This window comes from Numida meleagris, chromosome 1, assembly GCF_002078875.1.
Source record: "Numida meleagris isolate 19003 breed g44 Domestic line chromosome 1, NumMel1.0, whole genome shotgun sequence".
Classification (NCBI taxonomy): Eukaryota; Metazoa; Chordata; class Aves; order Galliformes; family Numididae; genus Numida; species Numida meleagris.
The window spans coordinates 116,743,975-116,767,413 of record NC_034409.1 but is presented as its reverse complement, the minus strand read 5'-3'; the positions used below and the strand labels follow the sequence as shown (position 1 = coordinate 116,767,413).

The 23,439-nt window shown below is 40.0% G+C and overlaps 1 protein-coding gene across 1 annotated transcript in view; it reads left to right on the top strand.

The window, feature by feature from the left end:
- Positions 1–23,439, top strand: part of PHEX (phosphate regulating endopeptidase homolog X-linked) — a 96,725-nt gene that overhangs the window by 6,391 nt on the left and 66,895 nt on the right. The window contains exons 3-7 of the mRNA XM_021408898.1: positions 82–243; positions 15,841–15,927; positions 16,185–16,411; positions 19,594–19,662; positions 21,876–21,992. Coding sequence (XP_021264573.1) covers positions 82–243; positions 15,841–15,927; positions 16,185–16,411; positions 19,594–19,662; positions 21,876–21,992 — 662 coding nt within the window. The remainder of the gene's footprint in view (positions 1–81; positions 244–15,840; positions 15,928–16,184; positions 16,412–19,593; positions 19,663–21,875; positions 21,993–23,439) is intronic.

Sequence of the window (23,439 nt, the reverse complement as noted above, 5' to 3'; positions counted from 1 at the left end):
CATTTCTGGACTTTGGTTTCATATAATTCTCAGTTTAGGTAAAGAAGTTCCGTAACATTTATGTGGTATCCTTTTTCACAGCTGCTGCCGTCTTAAGCAAGATAAATCAATCTGTAGATCCTTGTGACAACTTTTATCGATTTGCATGTGATGGCTGGATATATAACAACCCTATTCCCGAAGACATGTCAAACTATGGTGTATATCCTTGGCTGCGGCACAATGTGGACCTCAAACTGAAGGGTAAATATGTCATTTCTGAAAGTGTTTAGCTGGCTTTTCAGTGTTGCTTGTTAAATGGGTAGTGTTGAAATGAATAAAGATTCCACACTCCATTCTGCTTATTGCATGATATCATGTTCTCTTTTAAGGGTATTATTATTTTCTTTATTGAAAATAACATTGCAAGAAAATTTATTATAACAGAGGCAGAACTGGGGAGGAAGAAAACAACAGGGGTTTTGAACTTGGAGGTGTTGGTTGATGCTGAGCTGAACATGAGACATCAGTGTGCCAGGTCCAGAAGGACCAGGGAGGTGACTGTCTCCCTGTACTCAGTTCTGATGAGGCTGCACGTCTAGTGTAACCAAGCACTACTGTGTTTGGTTTTGGGCCCCTTACTACAAGAAGGACATCGAGGCCCTGGAGCATGTCCAGAGAACAGAAACAAAGCTGTGAGGGGTCTGGAGCACAAGTCTTATGGGGAGCTGGGATTGTCCAGTCTGGAGAAGGGGAAGCTCGGGGGAGACCTTATCGCTCTCTACAATTTCTGAAAGGAGGTTGTGGTGAGGTGGGGTTTGGCCTCTTTTCTTGCGTAACTAGCGATAGGACAAGGGGGAATGTCCTTAAGTTGTGCCGGGGGTGGTTCAAGTTGGATATTAGGAAAAAATTTATTCTCCAAAAGAGTGCTCAGGCACTGGAACAGGTTGCCCAGGGAGGTGGTGGAGTCTCTGTCCCTGGAAATGTTCAAGAAATGTTTAGATGTTGCACTAAGGGGCATGGTTTAGTGGGGAAATATTGGTGATAGGTGGAAGTTTGGACTGGATGATCTTGGAGGTCTTTTCCAACCCTAGTGATTCATGAGTCTATAATTCTAATTGCTGCCAACTCTACAGTTTAAGAATGGTGATATAAAAGGATATTTCTTATACCACAGGAAAGGCAGCAGGAGTTGAACTCCTTCCTCCTTGCAGTAGACTGGTACATTAGGAATCTACTCCTGGTGTACAAGTACAGACTGCACACTGAAGATCCAGAAACAGACAAGCATCTGTCAAGGACAGCACTCTGTTTCTGACAGTGGATAACTGCAGGAAAAGAACATAAGAAGTCAAAAATAGTGATATTTTCTGATCCAGTTAGCTAACTTCCAGAAGGAGGCAATTTGAAACTTTCAGAGGCAGAGGTTGTTTCCTCCAAGTTGCAGTTCAGGTCGCTGTTGAAGTACCTGAACTATCATCAGTGAAAGAGAAGGCTTTTTAAGGATATGTCTAGATAAAAAATAGCCTAGAGTGGAAGAGTGTAGGAAGAGAAGTATCTTAATCTGTATATGACTTGACTTTGTGCTATACTCTGCAGCAAGGTCTCTCATCAGGAAGTTCTTCAAACTGGAAAAAAAGGATTATGATTATTGTTAGTAGGATAAAACTGACAAAATTTCATAATCTCCACTAAAACCACACCACATAAAAGAAGGGAGGCATGCAAGATTCATTATCATTGTCAGTGTGCCTGAGTGACACATACCTTGAGCATATTATTTACCTATTAGTTGACCTTTTAGTCTGCTTTTTGTTCACCACAGAACAGAGATCACTTTTAGAATGCTGTACTTAAATATAACATTAATTTTTTTGTTTGTTTCTGTACATGCATGTGTAGGATCAAAGCCCTTTTCTACTTGTTTTCTTCAGTCACACAATATTCAATTTTCACATCATTAAGCATTTTAAAAGCTGCATTGAGTTTCAGAATATGAGTTTGGAATTTCAAGATAGGATACAATCTGATGAGTGCTGTTTGAAGTCTGCTGAAGATGTCACAACCAACAGAAAAAGTATTGCCAGAGGCTGTTTTAAGTTATGTTTTGCATTCTAATTGTTCTTCTGCCAGGATAAGGCTGTATTAGATAACTGCACATCCTGCATGAACCTTAACCACAAAAAAGACAGATCTAATTTAATATAGAGTAGCAAGCTGTGACTCTCATCCCTAATTTCCTCTTTTTACAGTGCCTAATCAAGGACATCATGCTATGCCACATTTTATACGGCTTTCTTATTGCAGTCCCTTTAGAAGTTGCTAATCCCTAGCTATGAAAGTACAAGACAAAGAAAGAAACATCTAAGTGAGAAGTATTTTCTTAATGGAAGCACCATATCTGAAAAGGGGTGTAATGAACTGCCTGATAATTACATTAACAGATGGCCTGAACTGCTCCTTAGCACAGTACAGGGGAAAAAATGTGAAATGTTTGGTGGTGTAGAGGAGTTGATTTAATATAACATTTTTATCTCCTCATTAAGTTTTTATTGAATAAAATCTCCAAGATATACTCTTGGTAATTAAAAATAAATAAAGAGTGTTGAATATCATATTGTTAGCCAAAGTAACAAGGCGTAACTTTGGCTTTTATATATGTTTGTGCTTTAGCTTGAGTTAATTCACTAAATTAGCTTGACACTTCCAGTTATTAATTTGTAGATGACCACATCCTTGCTGTCAAAATTTTACCAAGATAATGATATTTAGCACTGGGAAGCATATATGGCTAGCCAGATCGTGGAAGCCAATATAATCTCTCTTTCCTAAAGACATCTGAGTGGAGCCTCATACTTTATTGGAAATGTCCTGTTTAATTCAATAGATTAAAAAAGCCCCACTCTTTAAGGAGATGATTATTAAGCAAGTTCCACATTCTGAAATATTTATTATATTAAAGAAATCTGTTAATCTCAAGGCAATAACATGACTTGGCCAGAGATCCACATTCCTCATATTTGATATTCTTTGATGGTGTGATATAGATGGAAGTATTTATTTGGACAATATATTAAGAATGATGCTGTTTAAAATAAATTATTTAAACATCTAATCTGTTTCCTGGTTCCTGAATGTTCCCAAGCTTTAGGCAGAAAGAGAGTTTGAGTATTTGTGCAAAGACGTGCACAAGGCCTTGATTACCCAAGGGTATTTTCAATCTGCTGGAAGTTTCATTTTTTGTTCAGGGCCAATAGACATAGAAGATCTTGCAGCCAATAATAGGCAGCAAGAGTAAGAATTAACTTAATGAGGGCTCTGCACTCTGGTGACAGCAACAGGGCCTGAGGGAACAGCATGGAGCTGTGTCAGGGGAGGGGCAGCTGGGGGTTAGGGAAAGGTTCTGCAACAGAGGGTGGTGGGCATGGGACAGGCTGCCCAGGGCAGTGGGCATGGCCCCGAATGCTGGAGTTCAAGGAGCATCTGGACACTGCTCTCAGACATCGGGTTTGGGTTTTGAGTGGTGCTGCGTGGAGCCAGGGGTTGGACTCCATGATCTTTGTTGGTCCCTTCCAACTCGGAATATTCGGTGATTCTATGATTTGAAGGTACTTCCACCTGCAGTTAACCGGTCCTTTCGGCACTAGACTGTCCCTGACTTGAATGAAACCTTTCATTTTTAACTGCAGGCACATTAAAAAGTTAGCTACAACCACTTTGAGTACTGATTGACTTTTGGAGTCTTTCAAAATGGAGAAAAAATAAGTTTGACTGTGGCCGCTTTTATATGAAGAAAAGTTATTTCAAGCTGTAACAGCTTCAGCTTTCCATTAGGTCAAGCTTGCAGTGTCTCTGAATTACTAAATGTGTTTCACTTACCATAAAATTTCCCGTGCACCTATTTGAGTTCCTGCTGAATTTTTGCATCTTGATTGGTGACCTTAATTAAGAGTTTGGGAGCTCAACTGTCTTACCATTGAAATGCTGTGAATAATTCAAAACTGGAAGTCTGTGGCAAGTAAATCAGTACCTGTGGTGAATGTTGATTGTGAACCAAATAGTTTCTTTCACTTTCTCTGAAATCTGCAGAGTGATGATATACAGCTGGATTTTTTTCAAGTGACCATGCAGGAAACAATAAATTAAAAACCAAAAAGCTCTGCAAATGTTCCTAAATCTCAGCAGTGCAAGGGAGGTGATTAAATTACATAAATTATTTGAGAACATGGCTTTCAGGCCTTTTTGATTTAATTTAAGAGTGTGGAAGCTAGTTACAGATTAAGTCTCCATGCTGATCCTGGCCCAGTGGGACACCTACTTGAGACTAATTTACAGTGCTGAGGTTTTCCAGCGTGGCTATTTTCTGAATGGCTGTCAATTTAAACATAGTGGGGAATTCCTAACATGGCAAACAAGGAATTGAGAATATGGTGTGTGTGTTGTTGTTTTTTTTTAAAGAATATGAGGCAGCAAACAAAATATCTGGTAGCGTAGGAAACTTCTAACGTAATCTGCAATTATTTTATTTAGCAAATAACTACTCTTCAGTAAATCCAGAAAGGCAAAAATATCAGATGGAAATTTATACTATTTGACCACAGGTGTGTCCTTTCAGAGAATCCCAGAAGATGGTGTTGAGTTGCTGTGCTTTGTGCCACAGGGCTCTTGCAGGGCTGGCCTCTCTTCTTCCACTTGTTGACAGACACTTTGTTGGGAGCACTGGGGTGGCTTTGATGTGGTCCATGAGATCTGTAATGTTGTCACTGATACTCACTCCTCACGTTCTGTCTCAGTGGACCTGTCTTTTGTGATTTCTTTCATAAGAGATAGCTTGTTGAGCACTGTTGCAAATTAGAGGAAGAACAACAGTAATTTTTTTTTTTTTTTAAATAAAGAGAGAGAGAGAGGAAGAGAGAGAAGGGATTTATGTTATCCTCTCCAAAAGCCCCTTGTTGGATGGCTGCTCTTGGATAACAAGATAGCAGCAAACAGCAACAGTGGCTGCTCTTTTTTGATTGGCGTTTTCATCTGCAAATGGATCTCTTTTCAATGGTCTAGAACTTTTTTTCAGTTGTTCAAATCTTTCCTATAATGTCCCAAGTCAAATAAATCTTTCTGGGCAACAAGTTAACAGATTTTGATAAAATGAACTACCTGAATCAGAGATGGAGTAACCAAGAATTTTACAGGCTTTTGTGGCTGCTCAAAATGAAAGCTGTATATACAGTGAATGATTTTGGGAAACCATGAGCAGAGAAAGGAGATCATTTTGGTTCCTAAGTGAGGTTTTAAGGCAGCATGGCAGCAGAGCCACAGAATTCCCACAGCATCTCCGTGGTCGAGAGACAGAATGGCATTTCCCTATGAGCCCTGTGCTGGAGCAGGAGCAGGGTTTACACCTCACTACTACTCCTTTGTGTGGCACAGTATTCCCCTAGACTTGGAGGGGGAAGTTCTCTTTCCACTGTTGTCTGCAGAGGGATGATAGGTTCGTATCTGCAGACACTGAATTCCACAGTTACTGTAGGTCTGTATTTGGGACTGGTAATCTTGCAAAAAGAGGCACTTGTACCTTAGAAAACATGGAAATCTGTGACATCTGATTTTCATAGAATCATGGAATCACAGAATCCTTAGAATTGGAAGGGACTTCTGAAGGCCATCTAGTCCAGCTCCCCTGAAATGAACAGGGACACCACAGCTAGATCAGGCTGCCCAGGGCCTGATCCAGGCCTTGGAAGTCTCCAGGGACAGGGCATCTACCACATCAGTAGGCAACCTGTGCCAGTGCCTCACCACCCTCACTGTAATAAACTTTTCAATCTTTTTATTAAAAAAAAAAAAAAATTATTCAAGTACATGTTGAAAGTATTAATACAATTATGTAAAGCTTAATGCTGGTGTCTAGTACAGAGCTCCATCTGTATTGTAACAATTGGGGCTCTTACAATCTTCCAACTTAAATGTAGTTTAAACTATTGCACCTAAGGTTATTGTGATGTGGAATTGCTGTCCTCTATGCTATAATTCTGTTTTGCAGATGTGTGTGTGTTTCTGGAGTGGGTAGCTGCAGGGAATACTGCTCAAAGATTGTTTGAGATTTGCTACTGAAATTAGGTTTATGAACAGGGGCTCTCACATCAGCATAAGATGACTTTTGTTTTTGTTACAGTTTGTGTACATTTAGATTAGTTGACTTTTGGAAGAATTCCATGATGTACTTACTTTTATATATACAAACTCAAAGAATCTGAGTGGGTTGTGGGGGTTAGGGAGACACAGTTTTATCAAACAAGACAGGCTTGATTAAGGTGTCAGCTCCACAAAGAGAATTCTGAGGGATGAGCTCCTGGAGCTGCAGAAAGAACCAGAAGGTTTTATTAAAAATTAATAACTTCTTAGTGGTTTAAAAACATGAAAAGTATAATGTGTAAGGTTTATCTGAGACTGCGCAAGTCAGCACAAGTTCTTCCAAAAGGGATCAATAGCTCAATTCATTGGCATGCTGGATGCTTCTTGCCTTCCAAAGAAGTAGTGGTATACAACATAATGGGTGGTAGGACAATGTGGTTCTGTCTGCATTATTTTTGAGCCTTATGTGAACAAGGAGTTTGTCTTGATGAAATATGTTTGGAGTGATTACTGGGAGTCCTTATAGTGAGACAATTCTGATGACCTGATTACTTGCAATGGGGAGAGTGACAGAAAGAAGGTAAGAAAGTAATGGAGGGCTGATTGAGGAGAGAACACTGGAAAAAATGCGTGCTTTTGTGAAATTTAAAAGGTTTATTATAGGCATCAGAATGGAAAAGAAAGTGTATTGATTTGCTATTTAATTTGTATCAGTGCAGAGTGTATTTTTCTTGGTTGGGGAAACAGGGTGAAAGAAAGGTTGATTGTTCTTCTCTCAAAAATGATATAAGCAATTTCAAGAGAATTCACAGATTTAAGATTTATCTGAGAAATAACTCAGAAAAGTGAGGGAATTATCTTAGCAGTGGATCTGGAGAAATATGGATCCAGATCTTTCAGCTTTCAGGATAACCTCTTAATTGGGGAACTGTAGACTGTGTGGTGGCTCTTTTTCCATCTCTCCTGTTGAAACTGTCTATTTGACATATGGTATTTTAATTTCAAAAGGCATTAAACGTTTTCCTAAATGATTTTAATAGCCAGTTAAGCATTTTAAGATTTTTGAAAGCCTTTGGTGCTGGTTTGTTGGGGCTTATTTTCCACATACACTTAATGAACGGTAGAGGAATCTGAACCACAATGCAGTAGAAATTGAAAATGGATAAATATTTTTGTAAAATCTTTTTTAGTTGTGATGGAGTGAAAATTACATATTTCAGTCTGTTTTCTTATTTTAGAATCATGAAAGCAAACTTTTATATAAAAACCAGTCATTTGATCCGTAATTTTAAAAGGATGGTCTTGGGGATGGGGACTCCTAACTGCATATCAGACTATCCGCCAGACGCCTGAAATAGCAAGAAGCACCACAGAGCAACTAGGAGAACTAGCAGTTAAAAAAAATACATAGTTTAGGGAGCTCCAGAACACAAATACTGTTGTCTATCAATTGTTAAAAGAGGAAATGTGCTGTGGTGTATACTGAAGTTATATAGTAGAAGAAATTCTCAGAAGAACTTGTATTTTAAAGGCATAAAGAAACTCAACCAGGCCCTTGAAATTATGTATTCGAAGCTGGGTCATGATGGTGCCAAAAGGGAACCACAAATGGGCTTCCATACCCTCCCATGAGGCGTGTATCTGCAGTGCTTTACGAGCAGGCTAGAGGTGGCTCAGTTCTTTTCCCAAGGCTTCAAATGCAAAGCAGCACTGAGATGGCAGCTAGGCAGTTAGTAAACCTGCTAAGAGGATCAAGGGTACTTTATCAAGGATAAAGTTTTACTGAAATATTAAACACTGCTTTCTGGAGCAAGGAGATATCTATCTCTTTGCAGGAGTGTTGTCTGAAAGAACAGATTTATCTCTAAGAATAATACAATCTTGGTTTGACTGTACTTGTTCCCAACAGATATATACAGCTTTGAAATATGTCAGTCAATGCTGTTGTTTGTATAACCTCTATGTTAAGTCTGCATAACCTGATGCAAAGGATCTTCACCTCTACCTTTGTAGGAGTCAGGCTTCCAAGCTGATGAGAATATTAGATATGTGTATGATTTTCTCTTTTGAAGAGCTCATAACCTGGATTGTTTGTGATGCAGTCTGTTAATCTCACGTTTTCGTGCAGCAAGCCAAGGAAATTACCGCTGAACAAAGGATCACAGCAGTGTCATCCATAATTTTAGATACTGTGGCCAGTGCTTTTATTTTGAAATAAGACACTGTGCCCTTTGTAGGCCTCATCCATAACGCCCTCCTTCACTTAACTCTGAGCTCTGAAAAGAGAAACTGGAAACAAGACACTCTGAATGAATGTCAGCTGACCCCAAGCCGTTCTGAGATAATCCCTCTTGGAACACGAAAGCTCACATTACTGTAATTAAGACTGTACATTGTTCTAGCTAAGATTTCTGTAACTGCAGCGTGGCTTTTTGTGCTTCCTCTCACATCGTGGGCGAATTATTTCTGAGCAGGATAGCTCTGTGAACTGCAATAAACCTGACTTCTTAAATCCAGTGCACTGGGAGTTTGAAGAAAGGGCAGTGCCTTGATGACAGAGGTGGAGTCCTCAGTGAATGCTCTTGGTGGTGCTGGTGCAGGTGACTACTTGGGCTCTAGGGGTTATGGCTGCTTTTCAGCCATTGTTGACTCTTTCAACAAAACTCTTTAGTGTGAAATAAGTACGCGTTTAGAGTTGGACAGTCCTAATGAGGACTAGATGAACCACAGTTACATAATTGCTCAGGGAGCAGCATTTTGCATGCAAGTGCTGTGTGATTTGTTTGATTGGCCGTTGTTTGACTACCAAGCATTTGCTGCATGTATCTGTATTCTTTAGTGCATACTCATCTCCTAGGGAAACAAAACAACCACATGTGCTTCCCCAGTGGAGAAGATTCTGGGGGCAAGGTTTGCTTCCAAAATGTAACAGGGATGAAATACCCTTTTATTTTTCTACTTTTAAGCTGAAAATCCTCAATGACATCATTAAAATATCCTCCTGCTGGCAAAACATCAGAGGATATCCTCCACATTTCTAGAAGATAGCATGAATTTTGCTTCTTCACAGAAGTAGAACAGAAACTGGGAAGAGAGGTTTAGGTTAGATGTTAGGAAGAAATTTTTCACTCAGAGGGCAGTGAGGCCCTGGCACAAGCTGCCCAGAGAAACTGTGGTGCTCCATCCCTGGAGGCGCTCAAGGCCGGGTTGGATGAGGCCGTGGGCAGCCTGAGCCTGACCCTATGGCAGGAGATCGGAACTGGATGATCTTTAAGGTCCCTTCCAACCCAAAACATTCCATGATTCTATGAAACAAAGCTTATGACTGATAGCTGGAAAGGATGAACAGCTCCTTTAATTATTCAACAGTTTAGAAACCTGAACATTTTAGCTGAGGAGGGTTATTAAGGAGTAGAACAGAGACTTTATTGTTCAATAACCAAAAGAGAAGTCCACCTTCTTTGGCATTCGGTATTTGCAAAGAAACACCTTCTCCACAAGCAGAGTTCCTGAATTTTGGCCTAAGAAACTGAAGATCATTGGGAATAGTAAACATGCAATATGCAGAAAATGTATTTTCTAGCTGCTGCTACTGAAACCAAAAGGAAGAGAATGCTGTTGCATGAGATTTTGACAGCGCCTTACTGTGGGCATAGCTGAAGGATGAGCATCTTCTGCGTTTGGCCGAGTGAATGGATGGGTGTGAGCTGTACTCTTGGACTGCTTTCTGGAACTGTGCTGAGAACAATGCTTTACAAATTGTTTTCAGCTGCAGTACTGAGCCTCATCTGGACAATGCTGAGCAACTCTGTCACTGACCGTAAAGCCACTGCTGGGCTTTCAGTATCTCCAAAGGATTAAGTTCTTTGAGTCTTTGAATCAAATTCAGCATGATTTATGCTCATAAAGCAGCACAGTTTAAATCAGTAAGACTCTGACTTGAGTTAGATATGGAAGAATTAATCCTCTGTGGCTCACTTCCTTTATCTGCAACAGTGGATAATGGCTGCATCTCCTTGTTGTCACATGTCTGAGAGTGCTTGGAGATCCTTATCCTTAACATATAGGGTGCAGTGCCAGGAGCGACCATTAGATTATCTCCTGTGACCTTGTATCACAGGCAATTACGTTACCCGTGTATGCAGCTCACTTGCTTGTGCTGGAAAAAAACATAATTCACATTGGGCTAAAACTTATCTTCCAAAAAAAGTCAAGATGTTAAGGGGCAGAGAAGCCACTATCTCCACAGGTTGCTTGGCTCCAGTGGTTAATCACTGCCACTGCTGAATTTGTCTTCATAGTCCAGTGGCTGGATTTCCTTGTGCCTCTTTTTAGTAGACTAAAGATCTCCTTGGCACCAAGCATTTTCTTATGGCAAAATATTTCTTACTCTAATCTCACTACCTTTCCACCATCTTTTGCAAAACAAAACAACAAATTGTGTTCTTAAAGTCTCCCACTGCATGGCTTTCTTTTCCCAGTTCTCAAGCCGCTCCACCCGAAGAAAAACTTGTTTTTAAAATATGGGCAACAGAGAGCACGCAGAGTTCCAGTCTCTCTCCAGCCTGTGTACACAGTAAAATCACCTCCCCACTTTGATACTTCTCTGTTTTTGCAGTCCAAGACCGCTGCTTTCTCCAACATTGCCCTGGGATTTTATGCTGAATTATTTGCCTCCTTCCAGCTTTTCACTCTTCCAGGGTTAAAACTTTCCAGGAAATGGAATGTCCCCTTGGGGATTTTGTATAGAATTTTTTTAATTTAAAGTCTGAGAGTATTCCCACTGGAATATTCTTTTTCTTCAAGGTAAAAAGCATTAGAATATACTCCAAATCATTATTAGATATCACTGTACAAACTCTTCACTTTGCATTTTCCATGTACAGCAGATGTTTGTAGAAGGATAAGGACAAAAGAGTGGGAAAATAGTGCTACTATCTTCTCTAGCAGTGTGTAGTCTCCATATCTTCAGTTGTAAAGTGCAGTAAAACCTTACGTTATCTCTCTAGAACAAGAAATAAGCTTAGCTAATAACACAGTCTAATTGCATTTCTGAGAGACTATGTATGCAGATAACTATCTAATAGTACACAGAGTATGTATACAGTCTGCAGAACAGGATCCTTATAACCTGAATCTCTCTTTCTAATCTGAATATACGGCATGTGTGCTTCTTTTCCTCACAAATCTGTGCAGCTCCTGTTTCTTGTACTCCAAGTCAGAAGGTAAAAAAGGTACAGGATTTCTCAATGCTGTAAATAAAGTATGGTGGTTGAAAACCAAAGCTGCGTAGGACAGTAGGCTGGAAAATCAACAACGGCTAGAAATGGAAAGTAAGATTAAAGGTAACATTTAGCCACAAGGTTATTCTTAACCACTTTAGAATAGTATGTAGTTAAATACACACATGCACACACACAAAATAGCAAAGCTTACTTTGTAAAGTGCTTTGCTTTCACTTTCAGAAGCAGATGATTGCTATTTACTGTAGGGTTATGAACCACAGGAAACTGGCCTTTTTTAGCTCTCTTGTCCTGGAAAAGCACTGTCTGAAGGAAACGCAGTAAAGAAAGACCTTCCTTCCTTCCCTTCCAAACCCAACACTTCATCCCCAGCTATGGCTATTTTCCTTGACTGCCTGCCTGAGCATCCACAGCTCAGACAACTGAGGATCATTCCAACTATGGCATGGTTTCTGTTGGTGATGCTGAGCCCCTCTGTTTTGTAAAAGGGCTGTAGAGTGTGATGATGTAAGCCTGCCTGACCCAGACTGTCACAAGTCAAAGAACTTTGGTTTGCAGTGCCAACATCCCTGCCCTCAGAACCTTGGTAGAAAAAAAATGAATGATGAAGCAATGCGTGACCTTAGAAGCCTTGGATAGCGGGAACAGTTTTAACCAGTTTCTGTCTGTGCATGAGATAGGTGGTTAATGAGATGAGTTATGTTGTTTCAGCACCATGGAGCAGAATTACCAATAAGTTTTGACATTTGCCATAACTAAGTTTTATGTGAAGGCAGATATAAATCTTGCCTCTGAGCATCCTGTGCATGCAGAAACATAGACAATGAGGTGCTTAGATCAATAGCACAATTCAAGACTCCTTTTATTCCTAAGAGAATAACTTTGGAATTAATTTGGAAGTGAAGGAAACAAAGGACATGGCTGAAGAACAAGAGCTACTTTGACAGAATATCCATTCAAACTTGTACTTTATATTTGACTGGGGACAGGTGATCGCAAATCCATACACTTCCCTTGTAAGAGAATAAAGCAGATGCTTGCAAAGTCAGTAGGGAACTGAGGTCTTCTGCTTTTCTGAGGGTCTTGCATTAGACTGAGTGTTAGCTGGTCTGTGGTAGTCTTTCTTCTCCTACCTCTTGAAAGACTTCGTGGTAATTGCTTTCATTCCGGTGCACAAGCAGTACATATTTGAAGCCATTAAAATTGTTCTATGTGGAAAAGCTGTTTTTCCAGACAGCTCTAGTAAAGAGTTGAATTTTGCCAGGGAGCCTGGATTTGTTCCTTGTGGGTTGCTGGCTGGTGTTTTCTATAGCATAGATGAGATCCTAAAATGCCACATAGTAAGTCAGTGTTCGGAAAGTGCCTCTTCATGCAGGGTCTGCACATCTTGTGGGTCCTCAGAAGCAGTAGCTCTGAGCTCCAGCCCTGTTGCAACTTGCTGCTATGACTAGGCTACTTGCAGCACCTAATCTTACCCATTTAAAGACAGTTTGTTGTATTTACACTGGATGCTATCACAGTGGTGACTTTCTTTCCATGGATACTCCAACTGTGTAAGAACTCAAATATTCAAAGATATGTAAAATAGCTATATATATTTGTGAGTTAAATAGAAAGGATTTCTGAACCTTGTATTTAGATTTTATAACAGCTAATGTAGAAAGCAAATGGATCTGACCCGTGCTCCAGAACTGAGCTTCTGAGTCTTTCCGGAAGCTTGAGGATAAAGCTGAGGAACCTCTATAGTCTGAAGAGCAATCATGGACAACATCCCTTATCCCAGTGTCTAAACACAGTATTCAACCAGCTTATTAAGATTTTCACATAAATTTGACATCATTGGAACCAAGAATTTTCTTCATAAATTAATTCTGTGCAAAAATGGCATCATCTACCCCACCGCATTCTTTGCAAAAGTGTAGAGAGAGTTCCAGCTTCATTCTGCCACATAACAAGGTGATTTGATGGGAAAACTCCAGGTCTCGTTTTGACATGATTTTTTGTAGGTATATTCCTAGAGTTGATTTTATTTTATTGGATCACATCCTCTGTATCACTCCTGAGCTTTAGCTAGGACTTATTGAATTTTATTAGCTTCATAATTTCATGTCTGTGCAGCTCACTGGTTAGGAACAGAAGTTATTACAATGGCTTTAATAGGAGTGTGTTTTTTCATTCTTAGTTTTATGTAGGTTTCATTTATAGTTTCTCTTTAAATGTCATTCTTAAAACATGAATTGATCTGATTGTTCTGCTAAGGACTGTGGACACTGGAAATATGTGTCAGTGGTTGGTATGATATTCTATTTAACAAGCTGAGAAATACTAAGAACTTGAAGATTTAATACCCAAGCTATTAACAAACTTGCTGGACAGGATTCCATATTGAAAATCTCATAAATAAAAGGAAAATGGTATCATTATGTTTCTCAAATGAGGTCTTTTTTTTCCTCCACATGGAGAGAAGAGTTTGGATGAAGAGAACAACTGGCATTCGTTTATCACTGGAATAATCTTTGACAAATAAATATTTTAATGTCAGCTGCATGTTCCCCTGAGTGCAGGTGCTCTGATGGGCATGGGTGAGAAGTATCTAAGAGATGAGGCGTGGCAGGTTCTTGAATAGCCTCTGTGTGGAAGAGGTTTGATTTTACCGTAGCTTGTGTCATTTAGTCCCAGTGGTCTTCTGCTGACTTTGGCAGGCCACTGGAAGTCCTGCATTGCACTTTGTTCTACCTTATGTTTGTGGCATGTTTCTTAAATCAGGCACAGCACCACATAGGACTAGTCTGACTATGCCTTTGCTCATAAACCCTCTTGAAACCCAGAGGGATACCCACTGAGAAATATGGTGTAGGAAAGGTACTCTTGAAGTTTTCAAGGCTTCTTAGCTCTGGGTGAGCACCCAACAGGAGGCATTGGAGATGGTTCCAGCAAAATCATTCTTTCCAGTGGTCCCAGTAAGAGTAAAGTAAAGTTGGGCGTGACCTGTTTGGGTTTCACAAAACCACATCAGGTCCAGCAGAGTTTTCCATCCCATGCTCAAGTGCTGCCTTGCTTCTCTTGTTCATGGAAGTATTCTTGTTGTGCTGTACCTGATCTGACAGATGTTGCTGAAGATAGGTTGGCTCTGTTTAGGCATAGTATGTGTGTGTGCAACAATATCTTGGCTGATTTACAGCCTGGATAAATGGCTCGAGGCAGCTGACAGTGGACTACTGAGATTCAGATGCGCTTTGCATGATATTTCATTTCCATGCATAATGTGAGGAGAGCAAGAGAGACGACAGCTTAGAAAAACTAGTTTGGCCTTCCAGCACAAAAGGACTTGACATATATAGTAAGGGAGCTATATAACACAGCTTCTCATATAGCAGATCCAAACTTGGCCTTCTGTGTCATTCACAAAGCTGAAGCTGTGGGTGTCTGGTGGACAAAAGGGCAGTTCTGGTGAAAATGAACCCCAACAGTCTTGTTCCTGGGATCCTTCCACCTTCTTCTGTAGACCCTAATGACACAGAATGTCAGCACCAGAGGCTGAGCCACCTGGAAAACTCCTGAGTTTCTGCCCTGTGTGATGGCTCCCAGCCACTCCTCTGGTTACCTGTCACCTCTGTTTGTTGAGGTGGCTCTTAGTGAGGAACAGCAGTGAACAGACTCAGTCAGCTGTCTTTATAGTAATCTTTAAAAAAGTACGTATATCCTTGTCGCAGATGGAGCCTAAAGCAATGCACACTTCACTCGTAAGAGGAAGGCAGAAAGATATTTACTGATATAAAATAGGTCTAAGATGGTAATTTGAACAATGATGACAGTGACTCAGCAAGATTTGAAATGGCTAAATATCCTTGACTATTTGCTACACAGAGAGTGGGGGGTGCATAATGAATCTAAGCTCAAATCTTAGCGAAGCTAGTATAGCTTAAAAACAATACCTCACTTACTGTTGGCTAAGTGTCTCCACATCCCAGATGAATCTCTATGCAGGTGTTAAGTAACATCAAGAGGTGTTTCTACTCAAGGAGAGATTCTGGTGTGCAGCCAGCTGCTTGCTTGGGGTTCTTAGGCTGCTTCCTATTTATGGGATAGGATGACTGACTTAGAACTGGATCTATTGAACAAGGTGTTTGTTATCAGTTCACTGAGCATTCAGTTTGAGACAATCTGGTGGTCGTTAACTGTCTCTGGTGAAACCTTGGTTGTTATCAGTCCCAAGGACAAGGTCTTTTGCACCTCACTGTGTGCACTAGGCCTTGGGAATAATGATTGGTCTGGGTGAGGAGGCAAGGAGTGCACTGTCACAGTCCTGTGGGGAGGTGGAAAAAAGTGAAAATACCTCTTGTGTCTGTGTTGTAGCCTAAGAAAATACATATGGAATCTCATCCCAAGTTAGCTAAGTGCTATGACTGAAGTAAACACTGAGACAGGAAAACAGACAGTACCCACATTTTACAGTGTATTGAAAAAATGCCAATTCTTTTTTCAGCATTGCTTGAGAAACCTATCAGCAAAAGACAGGACAGTGAAGCTGTACAGAAGGCCAAGATCCTTTATGCATCCTGTATGAATGAGAGTAAGTGATCTGATTTGGGGACACCTGTGTATTACCCATGTTTATACAGGCAGGCCCTTTTGCTCTCCACTGGACTCCTTGAGGTTTTCTCTAGGACTGCCATGCCTATGCGTTTGTGGGCAGAGCAGTGGCATTGGATTCAGCTATTTTTTCCTGCCTGGAAATCCATCAGTGTGGATAAATCTTTGCTTCTCCTGTGGCTGTTGCTGGATTTGAATCATCTGCCGTGTAACTGTTGTCACACTTTGACGTTTCAGATAAAATCGAAAAAGCTGACGTGAAACCACTGTTAAGCATCCTGAGGCATTCCCCTTTCCGCTGGCCCGTGCTGGAATCCAACATTGGACCAGAGGGGCTGTGGTCAGAGAGGAGGTTTAACTTAGTGCAGACCCTGGCAACACTTCGTGGTCAATACAGCAACTCCGTTTTCATCCGTTTATATGTGGCTGCTGATGACAAAGCCTCCAACCGGTATATCCTGAAGGTACAGGACAGCATATCTATTAGTTTACTTTGCATAGCATTTTGTGATCTCATTTTTTAAAGCAAGCGTGCAAGCCAAATGCTTACGTTTGACTATTGTTGCTGTTATCTACCACATTTGCAGATGTACATAGGTGCCAATTCATGGGAATGCAGTAACCATTAGGTTACACAAGCATTGAAAAATATTTGTGTAAAGGATATTTTCTCCTTTCAAATGACAAAAAAAAAAAAAGGTAAAGTATGTTCCCAGAATCCATGTGTGTGGAAATGAGAGATGTGGATATCTCATCCTGGGAGTTCTGGATGGTGAGTGTCGCTGTTTATCTATGAAGATGAGGAATGGTGCATTGGTCACAAATATTTTGAACTTAAGATATTTTTCTTGAAATGGAAATGTGTTATATTGAGCTTATACAGCACTTTACAACAACAAAAAAAAGTAACCCAAAATCTTCTAAACTGGAAATACAGAATATATCTTTTCCAGAAATTCTTTTGTTTTGGATCAAAGCATGAAGTTTATAACAGTGCATGGCATTACACAACTGTTTAGATTAGTGAGAAAAAGACCATCACCAAAATTGCCTGGCTGTAGTCTGACAAAACTCCAGAGAGAATTGCAACACTTACTGTGAGATGTCATCAGGGAAAGATCCAGTGCCAGGGTCAAATGCATTGTCATCTCTTAGGAAATAGAACTGAATAACCAGAGCAGACCAGCTATTCACTGCTATGAGAATGTAGTTTATAAAGGCCAGAGAGAAGGGACAAAGAGGAAACGTACACCATCATTAATCACAGCAAAATACCATCTACGGTCCATACACTGGTAGTATCCCGGCTAGCTATAGGGGCATATCCAAGAAAACACTGTGTGTGAGACTCAAACAGGAGTTAACTGTGGTGGTACTGGATGTTGTTTCTGAATCAGTTCTTTGAAAGGCCCTTTGACTATGGCATTGGACTGGTATGAAATTCAAGGGTAACTTTTCATCGTTTCTAAGGAGTTTTCCTGAATGGTCGAGGCAACCGCAGATCAACAGTTTGCTGCATTAAGGATGTCATTCTGCTGAGATGCTGTTCAGATCCTGTCAGGATTGCTTTGGCTGAAGATTTAAAGGAACTGAAATGGTAGAATCAGAAGAGAAAATATTTAGCTATCTCCTGTCATACTCCTGCCATTAGTCCTTGACATCTGCCAGCAGAGGGTTTGGATAGGTCTGCATGGCTGATTCTTTGGAAATGAATTATACCTTGTAATATCTTCATCTAGTATTCTTAGTGGCCCCTGTGAATTGGGTATCTAAATAAGTGAAGTTCTACATCCTCTGAATAACATATTATTCCTTAGAGGATTCTGTTTTTATTGTTAATTTGATTAAGAACTTGATCAGTGGAATGCATCAGGCAGTATTCTACTTCGTCAGTGTTTTAACAAATTCCCTGGAGTGCAGCTGTACCAGGGAGTATTTCAATCTGCTTGTGAAAATAGATCTATTGCAAAATTCTTTTGTTGTTCAGCATTGCAAAAGCATGAATGGATCAGAAAAACGGGAGATGCTCCAAATAATGCTTTGTTCAACATTCAATATAATTTTCTTTTTCTTGAAGATGATTAACTTTTTTGTTAATATCTCATATTTGTGCTTTCTTTATTTCAGTGGATTATCAAATCTGACTCTTAAGCCAGGAAAATTTGTATGAGCACTTAAAGCAACAATGACATAGCTGAAATAAAGCAAATAATCTGAAGTTAACAATTGCCAGGACATGCATCTGCAAAGCATAGGAGTATAGAGAGGTTTTTTTGTTGTTTTTTTTTCCTTCAATATGGGGAAGAAAGGTGATACTTTTTTTCAAAGGATCAGAATTGCACTCAACATCACAGCTTCAGTGAACATCTGCTTTCAGTAGATGATTTGTATCATTTTGTTTATGGTGTATCTTAAAGCTTGAGAACATAACTCAGAGGAAATGATGATATTTATTCACTCATTTGAGATTCTATTTGCATTTGCTTAGGTTATTTTTTATAAATGTAGAAAATGTGAAATATAAATGCTGTAGGATATAGATTAAATAGGCTTTTGTGAAATAGTATGAATAAATACAATATTTCTTCGCTACTTTTAAAAAACAAATAAAACATCAAAATAATAATCTTAGAATATCAAAACCATTTTTTTTTCCATTCACATCAATATCTTGTTCAGAATTTGTAAGTGAGCTGAATTATGCTATCAGATTTGGCTTCTTTAACTTACTCGATCACATTGAAGTGTCTTGTGAAATCTCTGTTTCTAGTACTAATTTTAAGAAATCTGCTTCACTGTGATTTCTGGCTGGTTAAGAACTTGAAACATTATGCACATGTTCCCATGTTGTCGTCATTTCATTCAAAAGACTAAGTGAACCCATTAAACTTTCAAATCTGGTTTTAGAAATTAACTTGAAGACCTTATCCAACATTGGGTTATCTGTAGGCCAGCAAGTCTGATCATAGTTTGAATCAGAAATATTTAAAGCCTGTGTCTGCCGTACATCTTTAATGTACTGGAAGCATAACAATTTCCCATGCATGCAATGATTTCTGTGGCTGGAACCCAGCTGTACCTCTGTTCGAAAAGCCAAATACTCATTGCAGCGCTCAGTGCTGGCCTAGGGTGAAGCTCAAATGCATAACCTTAATTTCTGTCAAAGTAGGCTCACGATGCTTTCCAGACACACAGCAGCTGACATGCTCCAGCAGTTAATGGACATTTGGTCCATACACTAAGTTTTGTGTCCAAAGTTGACTCTTGTGCCCCTGAAATATGTACAGCATGAATAGTTGTCTGCACTCTTTATTTGATCCTGTAGACTCACTCCTTTTACATTACCCTACTTGCTAATAGAGCCGTGAATGCATAAATCATGGTAGGTGATACTTTGCTGTAGTAGGTGGCTCAAGGTACTGTGGGAGGCATCTGAGGTTTCCCAGATTGCATTAATATGATTAAGGAAATGTCTGTCAGCAAAGATTTTTTTTTTAATTATGTGAAAATCAGGCTATTTTTCAGGAATGTGTTATGTATTAGATATTTACATTTATCGTTATTGCCAGAAAAATGTGAACTCTTTCAAGGTTGCTAATATGGCTACCTTTAATTATTGAATGCTTTTTCTTGTTATTTTTAACAGCTAGATCAAGCAAGCCTGTCTCTCTCATCTCGAGAGGATTACCTAGAAAACACCACAGAAGCTAAATCCGTAAGTGGTACTAACTAAAACTCAAAATATCTACTTTTGTCATTGGAGATTTTGCTTTGTTGAGCTCCAGGCTGAGAAAAGGTTAGGGTTTGGTTGGATTTAGATTTTTCAAGGTATTTCCTATTAGAAAAAAAACCACAAAAGTGCCACTACTATGAACACTTGCAAAGTTTCTCAAATGAAGATTTTATTAAGAAACGGGATCCCCCGTACTTTTCTTCCCCCTTATAAGGGATCTCTGGAATTCATCTAGTCCAGCCTCTCTGCATAGTGAGAAACAGCTGCAGCAGGTTGCCCAGAACCACGGCCAGTCAGATTTTGAATATCTCCCCAAACAGACACTCCACAAACTCTATGGCAACTCAAAACTGAGCACAGCACTCAAGTGTGGCCTCACCAGTGCTGAGTCAAGGGGGAGGGTCACCTTCAAGCTGCTGGCAGCACAAGGTGGTGGTGTCTTTTGCTGCAAGGGGACATTACCGCCTCACATTCAGCTTAGTGCTCACCGAGACGCCCTAAGCTTTTTTCTGCGAAAGTGCTTCCTATACATTGGCCCCAACCAGCATTCTTGCTTGTGGTTATTTCTCCCCAGATGTAGGATTTGGCATTTCCCTTTGTAGAAATTCGTTATTTCTGTTGGCCCATATCTCAAGGCTAACAAGGTTGTTCAAAATGGCAATGCAACCATCTGGTGCATCAGCCACCCTTCTGCTTTTGTACTTTCAGTATGCAAACATACTGAAGGTGTGCGTGCTAGAAGACCATGTGCTTCAGGCACTCTCTGTAGCTTGAGAGTTGCAGAGCTGTGTCCTGATGAAGGACCATCTAGGTCCAGTAGTCCAACAGAGACAGTTAGCTGGGGCACCCTCCATTCAAGGACGGCTGTCAGAGTTCATTAGCAGCTGCAACAGCTACCCTCACCTTAGCCTTCACCTGACCTGATGGCAATGGGAGTCCCTGCAGCCACTGAGAGGTCCCAGAATTTCCTAGGCCATGGACAAAGAACTCAGAAACTCAAGAATGTCTCAAGAAAGTGGAGCCCAGATGCTGCTGTGTCAGTGAGCTGCTCTCCAGGCCAGATTACTATCATCAAATTAACCTGAATTTATTTAATGAGGGGAACAGGAGTACCTCAGCAGATCTCAGTGATTCATTTCCTCTTCTTCTTCTCTTTATTATTTCTCAGTCCTCTGCTACTGCTTATCTACAAGTTTTCTTGCTGCTTTTCTGTGGAAAGCAAAAATGAGCTGTTGATGTTAAGCACATGTATTAATATTTGACAATGCCAGCGTCTTTTTCACTCTCCTTTGATGAAAGCCTGTGGGCAGTGTCCAGCACATACAGCCCAAAGCTCATAGCAAACAAGCGCTTGGATTGTCATGGGAACAAGTTATTGCTGCTGTTAAGGTATTACAGTATTGCTTCCCTTTAAAGTTCTCTGATAAGCTAGTGAGTTTTTCAGCCACATCCATCTCAGCAGATGTTAGCATCCATAGAACAGTATCTATTTAAAAATTAAAGATGGTAATATGCCAGGAAATGCTTTTGCTTCTGGGAGACTACAGGCCAGCTGGAGCTGATAGGAGCATTTTGATCCCTCCCAAACTTCTGAAAGATGATACTACAGAAGAGAGAGCACAGAAATCACTACAACATAAAGATTGATACATACCGTGTTTTCTGCTGACATTTGTGTGTACACACTAGGCTAAAACATGCTTTTTTAGGATAGCTGGATAGCACAGAGCACTTTAGAAGATACTTGCGTACTGCAGCAGAAACAGAGGAGGGAGGTCCCTTTACCTCCCTGTCTTCTCATCTGCTAAGCTTGCACTTGTCTATCAGTGCTTCTTCAGACCTGTGCTGATTACTGTGTGAGACTGCAAAAACACACACATTGTCTAATCCCATTGTAAGAGCTCTGTGTCCTCAGACAAATCCAGAAGTATCATTTGCACTTCCTGAGATTTATATGCTCTGTGAACCACTGCAGATAGCTCTGTCGGTCATCCACAGTATGTTCATGGCGTTATTTATCCTTTTCTCCTCAATGAAAGCAGGCACTTGAGGTAAAGAAAGTATAACTCTGGTTGAAAGAGCTTGACAGTACAGTGTATTCAAGTCCTTGCTATCAGCTGGATATTTGTGTCCTACTGCTACAGCTGTGTTGAAGTGCAAATCCAGTGATAACTTCCTTTTTCTTTTTTTCCCAGTACCGAGATACCTTTTTGCAGTTCATGGTTGACACAGCAGTGCTTCTGGGTGCAAATGCTTCACGAGCTGAGTCTGATATGAAGTCAGTCCTAAAGCTGGAAGTTAAAATAGCTGAGGTTGGTAATTTTATGTGGAATTGAAAATTGCTTTAAAAACCAAGGGCAATCATGTTTCAAAATGGAAAGTCATTATATTAACAACGTTAGCAATAATGTTTCTTGGAAGGAGGAGGAAAGGAGCAAACCTGATGGAAAGAAATGAACGGTCTTCTTGCTTTAGTTAATTGCTCAACTGAATATTTCTTCTCAAGGGCATTGGGCAAGGAAGTAAAAAATAAAACAAATTAACAAAAACCTTAGCCAAAGATAATCATAGAATCATTAAGGTTGGAGAACTGAGGGCCATCCACAACAGCAGTGATGCAGTGTTTCCATCTCTCTGCTGAAAGTAGATACGAAATTTTGTCAAACCTCTATATGAAAGCAAATAAGTTCAGGAAGAAGGATTGTTATATGATCTCTAATAAGCACAATTAATTATATCCACATCATATTGTGTTTTCAAAAGAGAGTCCTGTTTGTCACTTGGGCTTTTCCTATATCCTGTGTTCCTCTGTACTCTTAAGTGAACATATATCATGGAGAACTTCTGTGCTCAGGAAGAGAGACAGAAGGAATAAAAGGAACATATGTATTTTCAATTTAGGGATGAGTGGCATGCTTAAAGAGATCTTATTGCATACAAGGAAGATTTCAAGTAGATTTGAGTTGCTTTAGGAAGAGGAAAAATTTAGGGAGAGAGCAAGCGGGTTCAAGAAGAGTTTGAAGATCTGCCATATAAATGAAATTTGCGTGAAGGGAGAAGAAAATATTTTTTTGTCTGTATGGCTTGAGCAACAGTAAAACCGCAGACATTTGCTGCAGAATTTTGTTTGGAGATCTGCCAGCTGTTTGGTTAGTCTGGTGTCAATCTCTGCCCTGTTTAAATTCGGCACCATAAAGCCTGTTGCACAGTATGTACCTTAGAGCTGGGCTGGCATTGGCATCAGGAATTCTTGTTTCTTGCAAACAGTGAGAAAATTTATATTTTTGTCTTGTAGTTGGTTGGTTTCTCTATAATGACCCAGACAGACATCTTGGAATCTGAATGTTCCTTGTCAATTATAAAAGGGCATGCTTTGTATTTAGCATTTCTTTTGCTCCATCCTTGAATTTTTACCCTGTAGAGGACACTGAGGCCTGGCTCCTCTGGTCACCCAGATGAGAGGCTCAGTTGGTGAATGCTTTCACTCATTTCTGGCCTGTGTACTTGGGTTTCCTGCTATGGATATCAAGGTAGTTGGTTAAAAGGGAGGAGAAACTGATGTGTATCTGGCTGTTCCTCCAGGTGAAACCAGGTCATAGAAGGGCACATGTTCAAATCCAGGAGATATGCTTCCAGCATGCCTATCTCAGATTTGACATTTAAAACTGTATAGTTTGGAGCTGATAGGATGAATGACATTAATCATCTGGGTGTGCTTTTAGCTTTTATGAACCCATGTTCATTTCCTTGGTATAATCA